Raw genomic sequence first — 14,052 nt, forward strand, 5'->3', positions numbered from 1 at the left:
ATATGAAAATGCAGAAATCAACACAACATTTGTAAATCAACAATATGTTCAAACGTACACAATGTACCAAATGATGTACCAATCTGTAAACCGTGGGAGACACCCATCTCACGACCCTCCATATACAAAAGTTGTCGTGGAAGCATCAATTAACCGTCGGGACATACCCCACCTCACAGTCCGTGGCAATAATAAACTGTTGGATGATACCAACCTCATGGCACCGTGGTAATAATAATAAACCGTCGGATAAACTCGACCTCATAGTCCGTGGTAATAATAGATAACCGTTGGATGAAACCAACCTCAAGGCACCGTGGTAATAATAATAATAAACCGTCGGATATAAACCCGATCTCACAGTCTATGGTAATAATAGATAACCGTTGGATGAAACCAACCTCACGGCACCGTGGTAATAATAATAATAAACCGTTGGATAAATCCGACCTCACAGTCCATGGTAATAATAGATAACCGTTGGATGAAACCAACCTCACGGCACCGTGGTAATAATAATAATAAACCGTCTGATAAACTCGATCTCACAGTCCGTGGTAATAATAGATAACTTTTGGATGAAACTAACCTCACGGCACCGTGGTAAACCTAATGCGCTGTAATATAATATAATATAATACTGGTCGAAGATATTGGCATTACATGGTACATCAATTTAAAAATAACCAATATATTATCCTTGAAACAATCTTGTAAGATTATATATATACTTTTCCAAATGGTACTGTATCATAAATCATAATTTAACATTAAGACTTCCACCGCTTATTTAAATACTTCAAAAATCTCAAAACATCATTTCATATGAAAACCATAAATACTACAGTGAAATATATTTACCATAAACCAATTTTAAGCACATAAAATTATAAAATATTTGATCATGCTTAAAATCATATGATTTTCAATTTGGTTTCTCAAACCAAATGGTTTCCAAAATGATTTAAAATCTAAATTTAATTACCAAGATATTTAAATACCACAAGTCTATTTTTGGACCCATTAAAATTGAAAATCACTTAAAATTTTATCAAAAGTCATATAAAATGATAACACATATATGTGAAAGCAAATATTTATATATGCATAAAACAATATTTCAATCAAATGGTATATACGTAAAATATTGAAACCACATATATATTATACTATATGCCCAAAACATTTAAAAATGATATAACCACTCACAGTACTATAGATGCTCACTCCTGCTCAACTGTAGGATCACCTCCAGGCTCAACTTAAGTGCCTGTAATATAATAAAATATTCCTCAAGCTCTAAATAACTAAACCAAAGACACTTGTATGACCCAAATGTCTTAAAATAATTTATGGTACTATAAAATTACATAAACTGGACACCTAACAGTCCAATTATATTGCGTACCTTTAGGACCCGGTACCCAAAATTGGGAATTTTCACCCAAAGCCTAATTTTTCAAAATTGAACCACCTAATGGGTCCTAATAATATCCAATTTTATTAATCCAACTCCAATTTTAACTAATTTGACCAATTTTGTCCAAACACAGTCCCAACTTATTCGAAAATTAATTAATTGACCCAAAAATGGAAAAATTTTCAAACGACCTCCAAATTCACAAACTTTATATTGACGAAAAGCCCAAGAGACAAGGAACTCATCAGTATGCTCACCTTGGTCCAAAGTTTCCTCCGGTGGCCGAAAAACAGTGTTGAAGCATCGGTCGAATTTCCCATTGTCGGATCTTTCAAACGGTGAGGAATCTGGACAAAATAACCACGGAAATGAGCTTCAAGGGGTCAAAAAATGAGAAAATCCGACGACTCACCTCGCCGGCCACCGTCGCCTTCGCCGGCCAGATCCATGCGTGTTCGGCCATCGTTTGCCATGAAATTTTATGGCCAACGTCACCTCGACGTGGGCTTCCTCCTTGGCTGGCCCATGTACAAGGTTGGTGGCTGGAATGGGCAAAAATGGCGATGACCTGGTTCGACGGTAAACGGGTCGAAACAATCCAGTTCGGACCCACAGACTTGAGGGGAGAATTTATGGGGTTTTGGGGCTGAAAAGGGTATTTTGGATTTTGGTTTCCTGTTTGACACATTTAACAAGGCTTATGTAGAGCCTAGGTCACTAACAGACAAAAATTGGAAATTGGCTTGAACACTGATATAAAATTTATGCTTAAAACTTCTCAGAACCATAACTTTTTATCCGTATCTCAGAATTTGGCGTGCCGCCAGTCTATGAACTCGTATCGATGAGATCTACACAATGGTACCTTATTCAAACAAAAAATATTGGCTATTAAAAAAGTCAACTTGGACCCACATATTGTGCACTTGGTCAAACTTAGTCAACTTGCTCAAAGTTGTTTAATCATGTGTATTTTTGGTACGGGGTGTTACACCCTACCCCTTTTAAAGAAATTTCATCCACGAAATTCGTACCTTAGTTTTGGAAGAGGTGAGGATACTGACTCCGCATTTGATCCTCTCGCTCCTAAGTCGCCTCCTCGACAAGGTGATTTCTCCAAAGAACCTTCACCAAAAGTATAGTCTTGTTGCGAAGCCTTTGCTCTTCCCTTCCTAAAATCTGCACTGGCTGCTCCTCATAAGACAAGTCGTCCCTCAACTCAAACTCCGATGTCTCCAACACATGTGATAGATCTGAGATATACTTGCAAAGCATGGAGATGTGAAAAACATCATGACCTCGAGAAAGTTCCTCCGGCAAGTCGATCCTGTATGCCACTGGACCTATCCTTTCTACTATCTCATATGGTCCAATGTAGTAAGGACTTAGCTTCCCTCGTCCAAAACATACTACACCTTTCCAAGGAGAGAGCTTTAAGAATACTCGATCACCAATCTCAAACTTGAGATCCTTTTTACGCATGTCCGCATAGCTCTTTTGCCTGTCTTGTGCTGCTTTCAACCTGGCCCGTATAATATTGACCTTGTCCACTGTCGCTTGTGCCATTTCAAGGCCTAGAAGTTTTCTTTCACATGTTTCATTCCAACATAATAGAGTCCGACATTGTCTCCCATACAATGCCCTATAAGGTGACATATCAATACTCGAGTAATAACTGTTGTTGTAGGTGAACTTTGCCAAAGGTAGATACTCATTCCAATTTCCTTTCAACTGCAGCACGCATGACCTCAACATATCCTCTAATGTCTGAACAGTCCTCTCAGATTGCCCATCGGTCTGAGGGTGAAAAGCGGTAATCAAATTCAACTTGACACCAAGTTCATTCATTAATCTTCGCCAAACCCTCGAAGTGAACTGTGGATATCTGTCTGATATAATCGATACTGGCACTCCATGCAAGCTCATTATATGATTCATTAAGAGTTTCGCTAACTCCTGCGGAGAAAACCTCTCACGAATGGGTAAGAAATGTGCGGACTTGGTGAGTCGATCCATGATCACTCAAATATCATCATGTCTCTGAACTGTTGAAGGAAGCTTGAATATAGAATCCATTGTAATGCGTTTCCATTTCCATTCTGGATTGGGTAAAGGCTATAGAAGTTCAAAAGGCTTTTGTCTCTTTACTTTCACTTATTGGCAAATGAAACACTTGGATACATATTTAGCATCTTCTCTTTTCATCCCTGCCCACCAATAATGCTTTTTCAGGGTATGGTACATCTTGGTGCTACCGGGGTGCATAGTATATGCAGAACTATGAGCTTCATCTAGTACTTGCCTTTTCAGCTCTTCATTTGCAGGAACACAAAGCCTAGAACCAATCACCAATGCTCTATTGCCTTAAATAGCGAAATCTGACTTCCCCCTTGTTTAACTTTCCTTCTTAAGTCATCAAGTAAGGGACTTCAAATTGGACCTCAAAAACACAATCCATAAGTATTGGTCGTAGTTAAAAGCTAGTAAAACGTCCTCATGAAGTATGCATGCACAAATTAACACCCAATTGTGCAACTCAAACATCAAAGAAATAGTGCAATCATAATCCTTGAGCAATCTTATCCATCTCCTTTGCTTTAAGTTCAACTTCTTCTGAGTCTTTTATGATCAGTAAAAGTCCGACAAGCAACTCTATACAAGTAGTGCCTCCAAGCTTTCAATATAAAGATCATTGCAGTAAGCCCTAACTCATGAGTCGGATAATTCTGCTTCTTCAACCGTCTAGAAGCATAAGTAACAACTCATAACTTTCTAAAAGAAAATCCATCCATCAATTCAAAAAGAAGGCTTCAAACTTAAATCTAATTTCTTCAAACCAAATACCAATGTCACAAAGTTAAAATGTAAATTATTCTTTTTGCCTTCGATTACACTCCTAGTACTTGCAATTATAAGATCCATGTTCCTCATTGATTATCCAATTTCCTTAACCTCGACAAACATCTTTCTTTTAACCAAATTCATCAAAGTCATAAAACAAAGTTCCTTATTTTTTATTCCAATGGAGAGCTATAGATTGCTTATAAAGCCTAAAAGAAATCCTCAAGATTGTCAACACCAAGAAATATGAAGCCAAAAGATCAAGTCCTCGTCCTCGTCCTCTCGTCATCTCAAATACATTTTTGAAGAAACCTCAAATTCTTCCAATTTCAAACAAACTCCAAGAATTTATACCTCAAGCAACAAAGAAATTTAAATCTTAATTCTAATATAAATCTTAATTCTAATATCACAACCAAGTACTAAAAACTAGTTACTAGATCCTCAAACCATAAGGAAACATTAATCACTTTCTTATATTCTAGCTGTGCCCCAAAAATTCATATTCCTTAGGAGATTAAGTTATCATCAAGTATATAAACCACCTTAGATCCATAAAATATTGTTGGCATAAAATCCTCAGTCTCGAAGAAAATAAAATATCAAAACCAATATCTAAAATCATTACCCAAAAGCAGATGCCACAAACCAACTTATGAGATTTACATCTTAGTTCTCAATAAGTTGTTTTCTACATCAGATCATCGAAATGCATCAACCAAACTTTATCTATATCAGACACTAATATTAAGAATCTTAATTTCCATGAAACGAAAACTACTTTCGAACATTTGACTAGGTCAAACAAACCCTCTTGCGAAGGTGGAAATTTTTCAAGTAACATCCCAAAGGAACTGGAGTCATCCTGACTTGTGCAACATATTCACATAAAACAAAAGAGCATGTGGTCCTTGGGCCAATAAAATATGTCCGTCACTACCAAGCATAGATAATATACCTGTCACAACATCAGGGTGATTCGTGCATCTTAACTGATCATAACATATACCTCGCCTCTGGCAAATAGTAGTCCTCTCTGACCTCTGCCTCTAGCTGTGGATGACGACCATTGTCCAGTGTTGGTAAAACCTCATGAAGTCTAGCATGTATATGTATCACGTACTTTGTATTCACCAATTTACTGAAATTGTGCACCCGATCGTAAAGCTCTAGCATGACCATATTCTCGATAAGGTTAATCATTTTTAAAGTGTTCCGACTGCTTGTAATGAAAGCATGATCCATCCTACTGGCACTACCCATCATAAAACCTACCATATAAGCTACCTTGGACTGCAGATCTCTAAAAACAAAAAGGCTGTTATCGTTGTTCACTGTCCATTGTCCTGAACCCTGAGTGGTGTCTCAACTTTAACATCTTAATCTTAATAAAGGTTGGAGAACAAAACTCAGTGTAAAATGCAATCTTAAACTATGTTCAAGGGTGATGTCTCTTAGTCCTTTCATACGTCCACCACTTCCTCGAATTTCCCTCTAGCATAAAGCTAACTAATGTGACATTGTCCTCATTCGGACATTGCATAGGATCTTTGGAGCCACCACAACTCACTGCTCCAAGTCTACGAGCTTAATTACCAAAATACCTAGTAAACCCACTCCTCTCGAGTGATTGAGCTAGGCGCTCGACAAGATGCTCCTTATAAGTGGATGCATCTGTACTTCTAGCTGTAACATGCCGGTAACCATGTCTACCTCCTCGCGACATCAAGAAAAATTTTATATGATAGAACCGGTCAAAATATAATTAACACCAACAAAATGGTAGGTATAGAAGGCGAAACATAGGATGAGTTGTACAGCAATGCACAACCTTAAGGAATTTAGAACCTAAAACTCTGATACTAAGCTGACAGGACCCGCCCCGGGAATCCTCCTAGGATCTCCCAGATGGTCCCGTCTGGTGAAGTACCACTAGGCAATCCTTAAAGAATATCCAATGGAACCTCACCTTAAAATGTGAACAACGAACACATGCGATAACAATAATACCTCAATATGTATATATAAAAATAAATCCACAACAGCGTAAAGTCCACAACTGGCCTACTGTACTATAGGCCATAACTACACACATACTTGGTCTCTACTGAGTCCCATATTTAAGTTCAGAGCATTCTAAAAGTGTTAACGAAGTCTAGGAGTACAAATAAGTAATAAATAAGTCCAGAAGATAACAATAGATAAAAAAAGGATAAATACGGCTGCTATAGTGGAAGGAAACAAACGATAGGCTGTGCACGAGGTAGACTGCTACTAGCTGCCTCGGCCTAGGGGAACGAATTTAAAACAAATAAAACATGAGTTAAAAAATCTCAGTGAGTGGCATAGTATAATAGAAAAATAATAATTTATTTCTGAAAAATCTTTCTCTTAAGATCTCTCGTTCCACTCGTTTGAAAAGTTCCCCATTTAAAAATCATTTCACAAAGTCCAAACTTGTACCCCAAATTAATATCACAAATCCGATGCTCAAATATAAAATGAACGATCATTGTAATATTATAAAATGTCTCAAGTCAAGATATAAATATTTGAGCATAAAATATAATAAATACAGTTCCACCAAATTAATATGAAAATGCAGAAATCACCATAACATTTGTAAATCAACAATATGTTCAAACGTACACAATGTACCAAATGATGTACCAATCTGTAAACCGTGGGAGACACCCATCTCACGACCCTCGATATACGAAAGTTGTCATGGCAGCATCAATTAACCGTCGGGACATACCCCACCTCACAGTCCGTGGCAATAATAAACCGTTGGATGATACCAACCTCATGGCACCGTGGTAATAATAATAAACCATCGGATAAAATCGACCTCATAGTCCGTGGTAATAATAGATAACCGTTGGATGAAACCAACCTCAAGGCACCGTGGTAATAATAATAGTAAACTGTCGGATATAAACCCGATCTCACAGTCTGTGGTAATAATAGATAACCGTTGGATGAAACCAACCTCACGACACCGTGGTAATAATAATAATAAAACGTTGGATAAATCCGACCTCACAGTCCATGGTAATAATAGATAACCGTTGGATGAAACCAACCTCACAGCACCGTGGTAATAATAATAATAAACCTTCGGATAAACCCGACCTCACAGTCCATGGTAATAATAGATAACCATTGGATGAAACCAACCTCATGGCACCATGGTAAACCCAGTGCGCTGTAATATAATATAATATAATATTGATCCAAGATATTGGCATTACATGTTACATCAATTTAAAGATAACCAATATACTAACCTTGAAACAATCTTGTAAGATTATATATATACTTTTCCAAATGATATTGTATCATAAATCATAATCTAATATTTAGACTTCCACCGCTTATTTAAAAACTTCAAAAATCTCAAAACATCATTTCATATGAAAACCAGAAATATTACAGTGAAATATATTCACCATCAACCAATTTTAAGCGCATCAAATTATAATTTTCAATCATATGATTTTCAATCTGGTTTCTCAAACCAAATGGTTTCCAAAATGATTTAAAATCTCAATTTAATTACCAAGATATTTAAATACCACAAGTTTATTTATGGATCCATTAAAATTAAAAATCACTTAAAATATTATCAAAAGTCATATAAAATGATAACACATATATGTGAAAGCAAATATTTATATATTTATAAAACAACATTTCAATCAAATGGTATATACGTAAAATATTTAAACCACATATATATTATACTATATGCCCAAAACATTTAAAAATGATATAACCACTCACAGTACTATAGATGCTCACTCCTGCTCAACTGTAGGATCACCTCCAGGCTCAACTTAAGTGCCTGTAATATAATAAAATATTCCTCAAGCTCTAAATAACTAAACCAAAGACACTTGTATGACCCAAATGTCTTAAAATAATTTATGGTACTATAAAATTACATAAACTGGACACCTAACAGTCCAATTACACCGCATACCCTTAGGATCCGGTACCCAAAATTGGGAATTTTCACCCGAAGCCTAATTTTTCAAAATTGAACCATCTAATGGGTCCTAATAATATCCAATTTCATTAATCCAACTCCAATTTTAACTAATTTGACCAATTTTTCCAAACACAATCTCAACTTATTCGAAAATTAACTAATTGACCATAAAATGAAAAAATTATCAAACGACCTCCAAAATTCACAAAATTTATATTGAAAGAAAGCCCAAGAGACAAGGAATTCATCAGTATGCTCACCTTGGTCCAAAGTTTCCTCCGATGGCTGAAAAACACTATTGAAGCAATGACCGAACTTCCCGTTGTCGGATCTTTCAAACAGTGAGGAATCTGGACAAAATAACCACGGAAATGAGCTTAGAGGGGTTGAAAATAGTGAGAAAGGTATATGGGTTGGCCTGAAACAACCAAAAAATGAGAAAATCCGACGACCCACCTCGCCGGCAGCCGCCGTCTTCGCGAGCCATATCCGGGCTCGTCCGGCCACCGTTTGCCGTGAAATTTTACGGCCAAGCTCACCTCGATGTGGGTTTCCTCCTTGGCTGGTGCATGCACAAGGTTGGTGGCCAGAATGGGCAAAAACGGCAATGATCCGGTTCAACGGTAAACGGGTCGAAACAATCCAGTTCGAACCCATGGATTTGAGGAGAGAATTTATGGGGTTTTGGGGCTGAAAAGGGTATTTTGGAATTTGGTTTCCTGTTTGACACATTTAACGAGGCTTATGTAGAGCCTAGGTCACTAACAGATAAAAACTGGTGACTGGCTTGGGCACTGATATAAAATTTATGCTTAAAATTCTTAGAACCATAACTTTTTATCCGTATCTCAAAATTTTGCGTGTTGCCAGTCTATGAACTCGTATCGACGAGATCTACACAATGGAACCTCAGTCAAACAAAAAATATTGGCTATTGAAGAAGTCAACTTAAACCCACATATTGTTCACTTGGCCAAATTTGTTCAAACTTAGTCAACTTGCTCAAAGTTGTTTAATCATGTGTATTTTTGGTACGGGGTGTTACACTGGCAGTGTGGCATTAAGTAGAAAACAATCTTATTTGTGATTTCAAATCATATGAGAGAGGCAGCTGTGGTTTGTAATATGGATATATATTTTTCTTAGGAAAAATTCGTAATTGTTAGATTTAATTAAAGAATATCAAATTACTTAAAAAGATATTACTTAATCCAAATAAAGAGTTTTAAAACTCATCCATTCTGAAATATAAAAACTCATTATAAAAATGTAAGCTGACACTTCTTTTTACATGAATATAATTTTTATATGTGTACATATTATAGAAATCTTTTTTTATGATTTCATAGGCATAATAATTTATTATTATTATTATTATTATTTGTATTTTTAAAAACTAAAACCTTAAAAGTGGAACATTTTACTTAAAAATAATAATAACATGGGATATTAACGAAACAGCGAAAACCATTGATGGCCTTTTTGTCATACAAACAAATATTCAAACCAAACAAGTGAAGTTTTTTTTTTTTTAAAAAAAAAAAAAAAGGGCGAAGAAGCTAAGAAGCGTTTTTATTGGAAAAGTAAGAATAATTTAGGTGAGAAGTACTTTTATTGGAAAAGCAAGAATAATTTAGGTACTAGAACAACATAGCCATAGCTGTAAATACGGAACACAAGACCAACCAAGACACAAAAGAAAAAGACGATGACAACAAACGTGACTTAAAAAAAAAAAAAACACACTTCCACGCCAATCCCGTGGCACATACATATAGCCATCGTAACCAAGATGACCATTTATTTGTAGAAGCTCCATTGCTCTGATCACATTGCTGACGAATTACTCTATAAGGCCTGCCTAGCTACTTTAGGTAGAGAAATACCATTCACAATGAAATACCTCACAGGCACCGTGCAAAATATGTCACCTCATGATCAAGGATAACGAGGATAACGAGGATAAGCAGGATAAGGAGGATAAGGAGGATAAGGAGGGTAAGGAGGGTAACAAGGATAAAAGCCCCTTGGTTTGATCTTAAAATTGTTGGCAGATGAATTTTGTTGGTTGGTGGTCGAACTTTTGGTGCAACGAAAACTGATGAATGTGTCCATTACTTGACCACATTCAAGGCATTTCATGGTCTTTGGAATAATATTTGCAGCTGCGCTTGGAATATTAATCTGGCAAGAGTGGCTAAACATGTCAGCCACTTGTTTGTGGTACTCCTGGAATATAGTTTCAAATTTTTCCTCATGAAAATTATTTTCCTCCTCGCTCTGAAGTTTAATGACCAGCTTCTTCAAGGCCTTTGAGATATTGGAACCCTGATCAGCAATTATCACATTTGAACCTTTAACAAGAATACCCCATCCATTGGTCTCTATTTTATTGGAAAGTAGCTTTTGGAGTATTTGTAGTGTCTCATCACCACCACGACCACCCTTGACCTCCTCCTGATGAACCTTGATCAAGTACAGACTTTCTATGATGCTCCAAAACCCCATCTCATTCGTTCCAATTTCTACCGACTCTATGCCGGTGCTTCCTTCCTTTTCTCCATCTTTCAAAAATTTTCCAAGGTCAACATTTTTTATGTGGCTTTGGAACTTTTTAATCCAGTGTTGGTCGGTTCCACCGTAGAAGAAAATGTACTTTTCCTCTTCCATCTGTTTCACCAAAAATATTTTCAATATTGTAACAACTATCTTAGCCTCAATCCCTTATCAGCTTTTGTACTGCTTCAACAACTGATATTTAAAGATATATTTGGATTTATTTAGGATTTGTTTTACCTTGTTAGGATTTTAATTTTTCATTGGAATCATATAAATCTCAAATATATATTTAAATCGCATTCCTTGATGCAATTTAAAATACATATATATATATGTGTGTGTGTGTGTGTATATGATTTATCTCGATATATAGAGACACATCCTAAGGGAAAATGCTCACCACTTAGTGAGCATCTAATGCATATCCAAATAAGGATACAAGGGTTAATTCTTATACTCATATATCCTTATTTAGATATGCTTTAGGTGCTTACGGAGTAGTGAGCACCTTCACCTACAATAGAAGGACAGATGATATATATATATATATATATATATATATGTGCTCAAGTTTATAATGCGTACATACCCATGATTGCATGCTTGGATGAATGTGTTTGGCTACAAGATGTAGCCAGTTCTCCAAATGAGGTATGGCATCTTCAGCCATCTTAGTGAAGGGAAAGGCCTCCATTCCCGATACCCGGATCAATGGCAGTGCATTAGGGTTTTCGACCTCACCTTGTTGGTTTAGTAACACGACGATAGGGTTACCATTAAAGTGCCACTCCTCTTTGATGAACTTGATGCCTGCAATGGTTGAGACCATTTGTACAACATACCATGGCATTTGATCTCGAAGTTTCATAAATAGTTGGAGTTGCGCAAGAGTCCATTCCTCCACAATTGGGATCCATACCATCTTGTAATGCTTGTAGCCTTTTATTCCTTCATAAATCTTTTGGAGATTCATAATATCGATGTCCGAAATGTCTAAACATGAAATTATCAAGAGAACATCTTTCATAGAAAGGACGTCGATGCTCACACCCTGATTCAACAATTAGAAAATGAAATCATATCATTGATTGCAAAACTAATTAAGTGCTAATCGCCGCGGGCAGATGAGAAAGAACAGAGAAAGGGTGCTATAGGAAAGTACAGTACATACTGCAGTAGTGGAACCATCATTAATATGGAGTAAATGTGTATCATTCTCGGTAGAAATCAGCAGCTTTAAAATGTCCACTATTTCATGAGAAGATTCATCATATTAATTTCTGAATATGCTAACGAGTTTCCAGTAGACATCCGTTCGTTCTGCAGGTGCATATATATATATATATATAGAAGAAGATGAAGCTAATAATTTAATTAAATTGTCATTTTATATTTATTTATTAATTAATTAAATATGTGAACAATTAATTACTCTGCTGCTCGCTAATTCGTATATGCTTTTCAAGATCTTCATGGACAGATGCGAGATACTCAATCCATTTCGTTAGATCTTGTGTTTGCCCCCTGAAATCAAAATCATGCATTATTGTTGCACTCATTTTATTTTATTATTTTATTATTATTATTATTTTGTATATATATATACACACTAATTTCTTATAATAGTAATAATAATAATAATAATAACAAAAATCTTACTCATGGCTTTTAAAATAGGCAATCTGAGCTGCACAAGCCACAATACTTGTGATTGTCCCATACACATGTTTTCGGATAGTTGTTAAGAGTCCTGGTACATCTGCACTCGTATATTGGGTACGTAGCTTCTCCAGCTCAAAGATGGATTTGGTAACTTCCAAAATGAGCATGATGAGATTGTTAAGCTCAACAATTGGCTTTTGCTGCTGGTCGTCTTTCTGGTCTACGATATCGGTTGATTCGAACTTCAAGATTGCCATTGACAAGCAGAATTCTTTTGGTAAGGGTGACTGATCGGTCAAGTCCTTCTTGAGTCGCCAGAATTCCCCAATCTCCATAGCTAAAGCGGCAAGGCTCAGCGCTAGCTTTGCATCCAACGAATAGCTTGATAGCAAGTTCAGGATTGTCACCGCCGTTTTCTCAACTTTTACTTTATCACCTTGGGCCGTGTTTGCCACCTGCATGTACTATAGACCATTTATAAACTACTAATTCGACAAAACAAAGTCCTTTATATCCACACTTCACACTTATAAGGTTATAGGTTCATCACACGCCTCCTCCCCTTTTACGTTAGGAACTGTTGAAATAATATTATAAAAAAATTAAAAAATAAAATAAAAACTAAACAAAGAGCAGTTTGTTATGTAAAATGTACATATATCTAAATTAGTTTGTATGAACGATTTTAGGTAATAGATGTCTAAAGGTCTAATTTGTAACCAGTTCGATGGAAATCTGCTTGATTGTATTTGATGGTGACTTGAAACTGGAATCAGGACGCCTGAATTCCGTGTTCTGCTCAGGTGTCCCACGCTGCAGAAAGTAATCATAACGAAGTTGATCATTGTTACATCAAAATGAGTATATATATATATATATATATATTCCCATTTAATTCCGAAAAGGAGAGGGGGAAAAAGAAGAAGATAAAATTAAAGTAACTATATATATATACACCTGGACGTCATGAGTGGCAGTAAGCAGGATGTTTTCGACCAGATCCAGAAGATATTCAACATCCAACTTTTTCTCATCGGTGGCAGAGATTGTCCCATACACCATTTCATCAGGGACGATGATTGGCATCCTCAACTTCCTAGGCTTTCCTGATCTTAGCAACGCCATTTTTGTGGAAATTAATTGCACAGGAAAAAGAAAACACTGTTAGCTAGCTAGTTTATTAGATCGTTACTGGCTTGTGTTTTGAATTGCAATATGTTGCTCAACCACTATTTATAGCCATCAAGACCGTATATACTGGTTTTCATAAAATAATAATAAAATTCAGACTGTACATGTACTTGTTTATTATTGCACCTCGACTGATCCTATTGTATATCTAAAGCTTATTATATGACGACCAATACGCCAATATTTTTAGACGACTTAAACTGTTCTATTAACTTTTTTTTGGGGCGAATAATTGTTTTGTGAAGTTTTGAAATAGTGCTATTGAAGTCCCAGAAGCTGTACTTTAATTAATTAGTATTCATATCATATATCATATATAGTTGAGTTGTCATCTTTCTCGAAAGCTCAAGCTGATAGGTGGTGGATGGGTTTCATTTTTTCTATA

General features: G+C 36.1%; 2 protein-coding genes across 2 annotated transcripts; both read right to left on the bottom strand.

The window, feature by feature from the left end:
- Positions 1-3,574: 3,574 nt before the first annotated feature.
- LOC132803962 (uncharacterized) lies at positions 3,575-5,539 on the bottom strand. The gene is made up of 2 exons (XM_060817829.1): positions 5,271-5,539; positions 3,575-3,755 (listed from the first exon to the last, which is right to left on the bottom strand). The coding sequence occupies exons 1-2, from the start codon at positions 5,537-5,539 to the stop codon at positions 3,575-3,577; spliced, it is 450 nt and encodes a 149-aa protein (XP_060673812.1).
- Positions 5,540-10,193: 4,654 nt separating this feature from the next.
- LOC132803963 (protein SIEVE ELEMENT OCCLUSION B-like) lies at positions 10,194-13,601 on the bottom strand. The gene is made up of 7 exons (XM_060817830.1): positions 13,434-13,601; positions 13,197-13,289; positions 12,474-12,931; positions 12,247-12,338; positions 11,986-12,062; positions 11,404-11,865; positions 10,194-10,925 (listed from the first exon to the last, which is right to left on the bottom strand). The coding sequence occupies exons 1-7, from the start codon at positions 13,599-13,601 to the stop codon at positions 10,194-10,196; spliced, it is 2,082 nt and encodes a 693-aa protein (XP_060673813.1).
- Positions 13,602-14,052: the final 451 nt, after the last annotated feature.

This window comes from Ziziphus jujuba, chromosome 6 (genome assembly GCF_031755915.1).
Source record: "Ziziphus jujuba cultivar Dongzao chromosome 6, ASM3175591v1".
Lineage (NCBI taxonomy): Eukaryota > Viridiplantae > Streptophyta > Magnoliopsida > Rosales > Rhamnaceae > Ziziphus > Ziziphus jujuba.

Bases quoted from the DNA above. Each gene is read 5' to 3' on its own strand.
- LOC132803962 (XM_060817829.1), bottom strand. From the start codon at position 5,539: ATGGTAGGTTTTATGATGGGTAGTGCCAGTAGGATGGATCATGCTTTC. The intron at 3,756-5,270 runs GTATATGTTATG...GATTGGTTCTAG, and splicing joins TACTATTTGCCAGAGGCGAG to GCTTTGTGTTCCTGCAAATG.
- LOC132803963 (XM_060817830.1), bottom strand. From the start codon at position 13,601: ATGGCGTTGCTAAGATCAGGAAAGCCTAGGAAGTTGAGGATGCCAATC. The intron at 12,339-12,473 runs GTAAGATTTTTG...TTTTGATTTCAG, and splicing joins GCCTATTTTAAAAGCCATGA to GGGGCAAACACAAGATCTAA. The intron at 10,926-11,403 runs GTATGTACGCAT...TTGGTGAAACAG, and splicing joins ATCCAAGCATGCAATCATGG to ATGGAAGAGGAAAAGTACAT.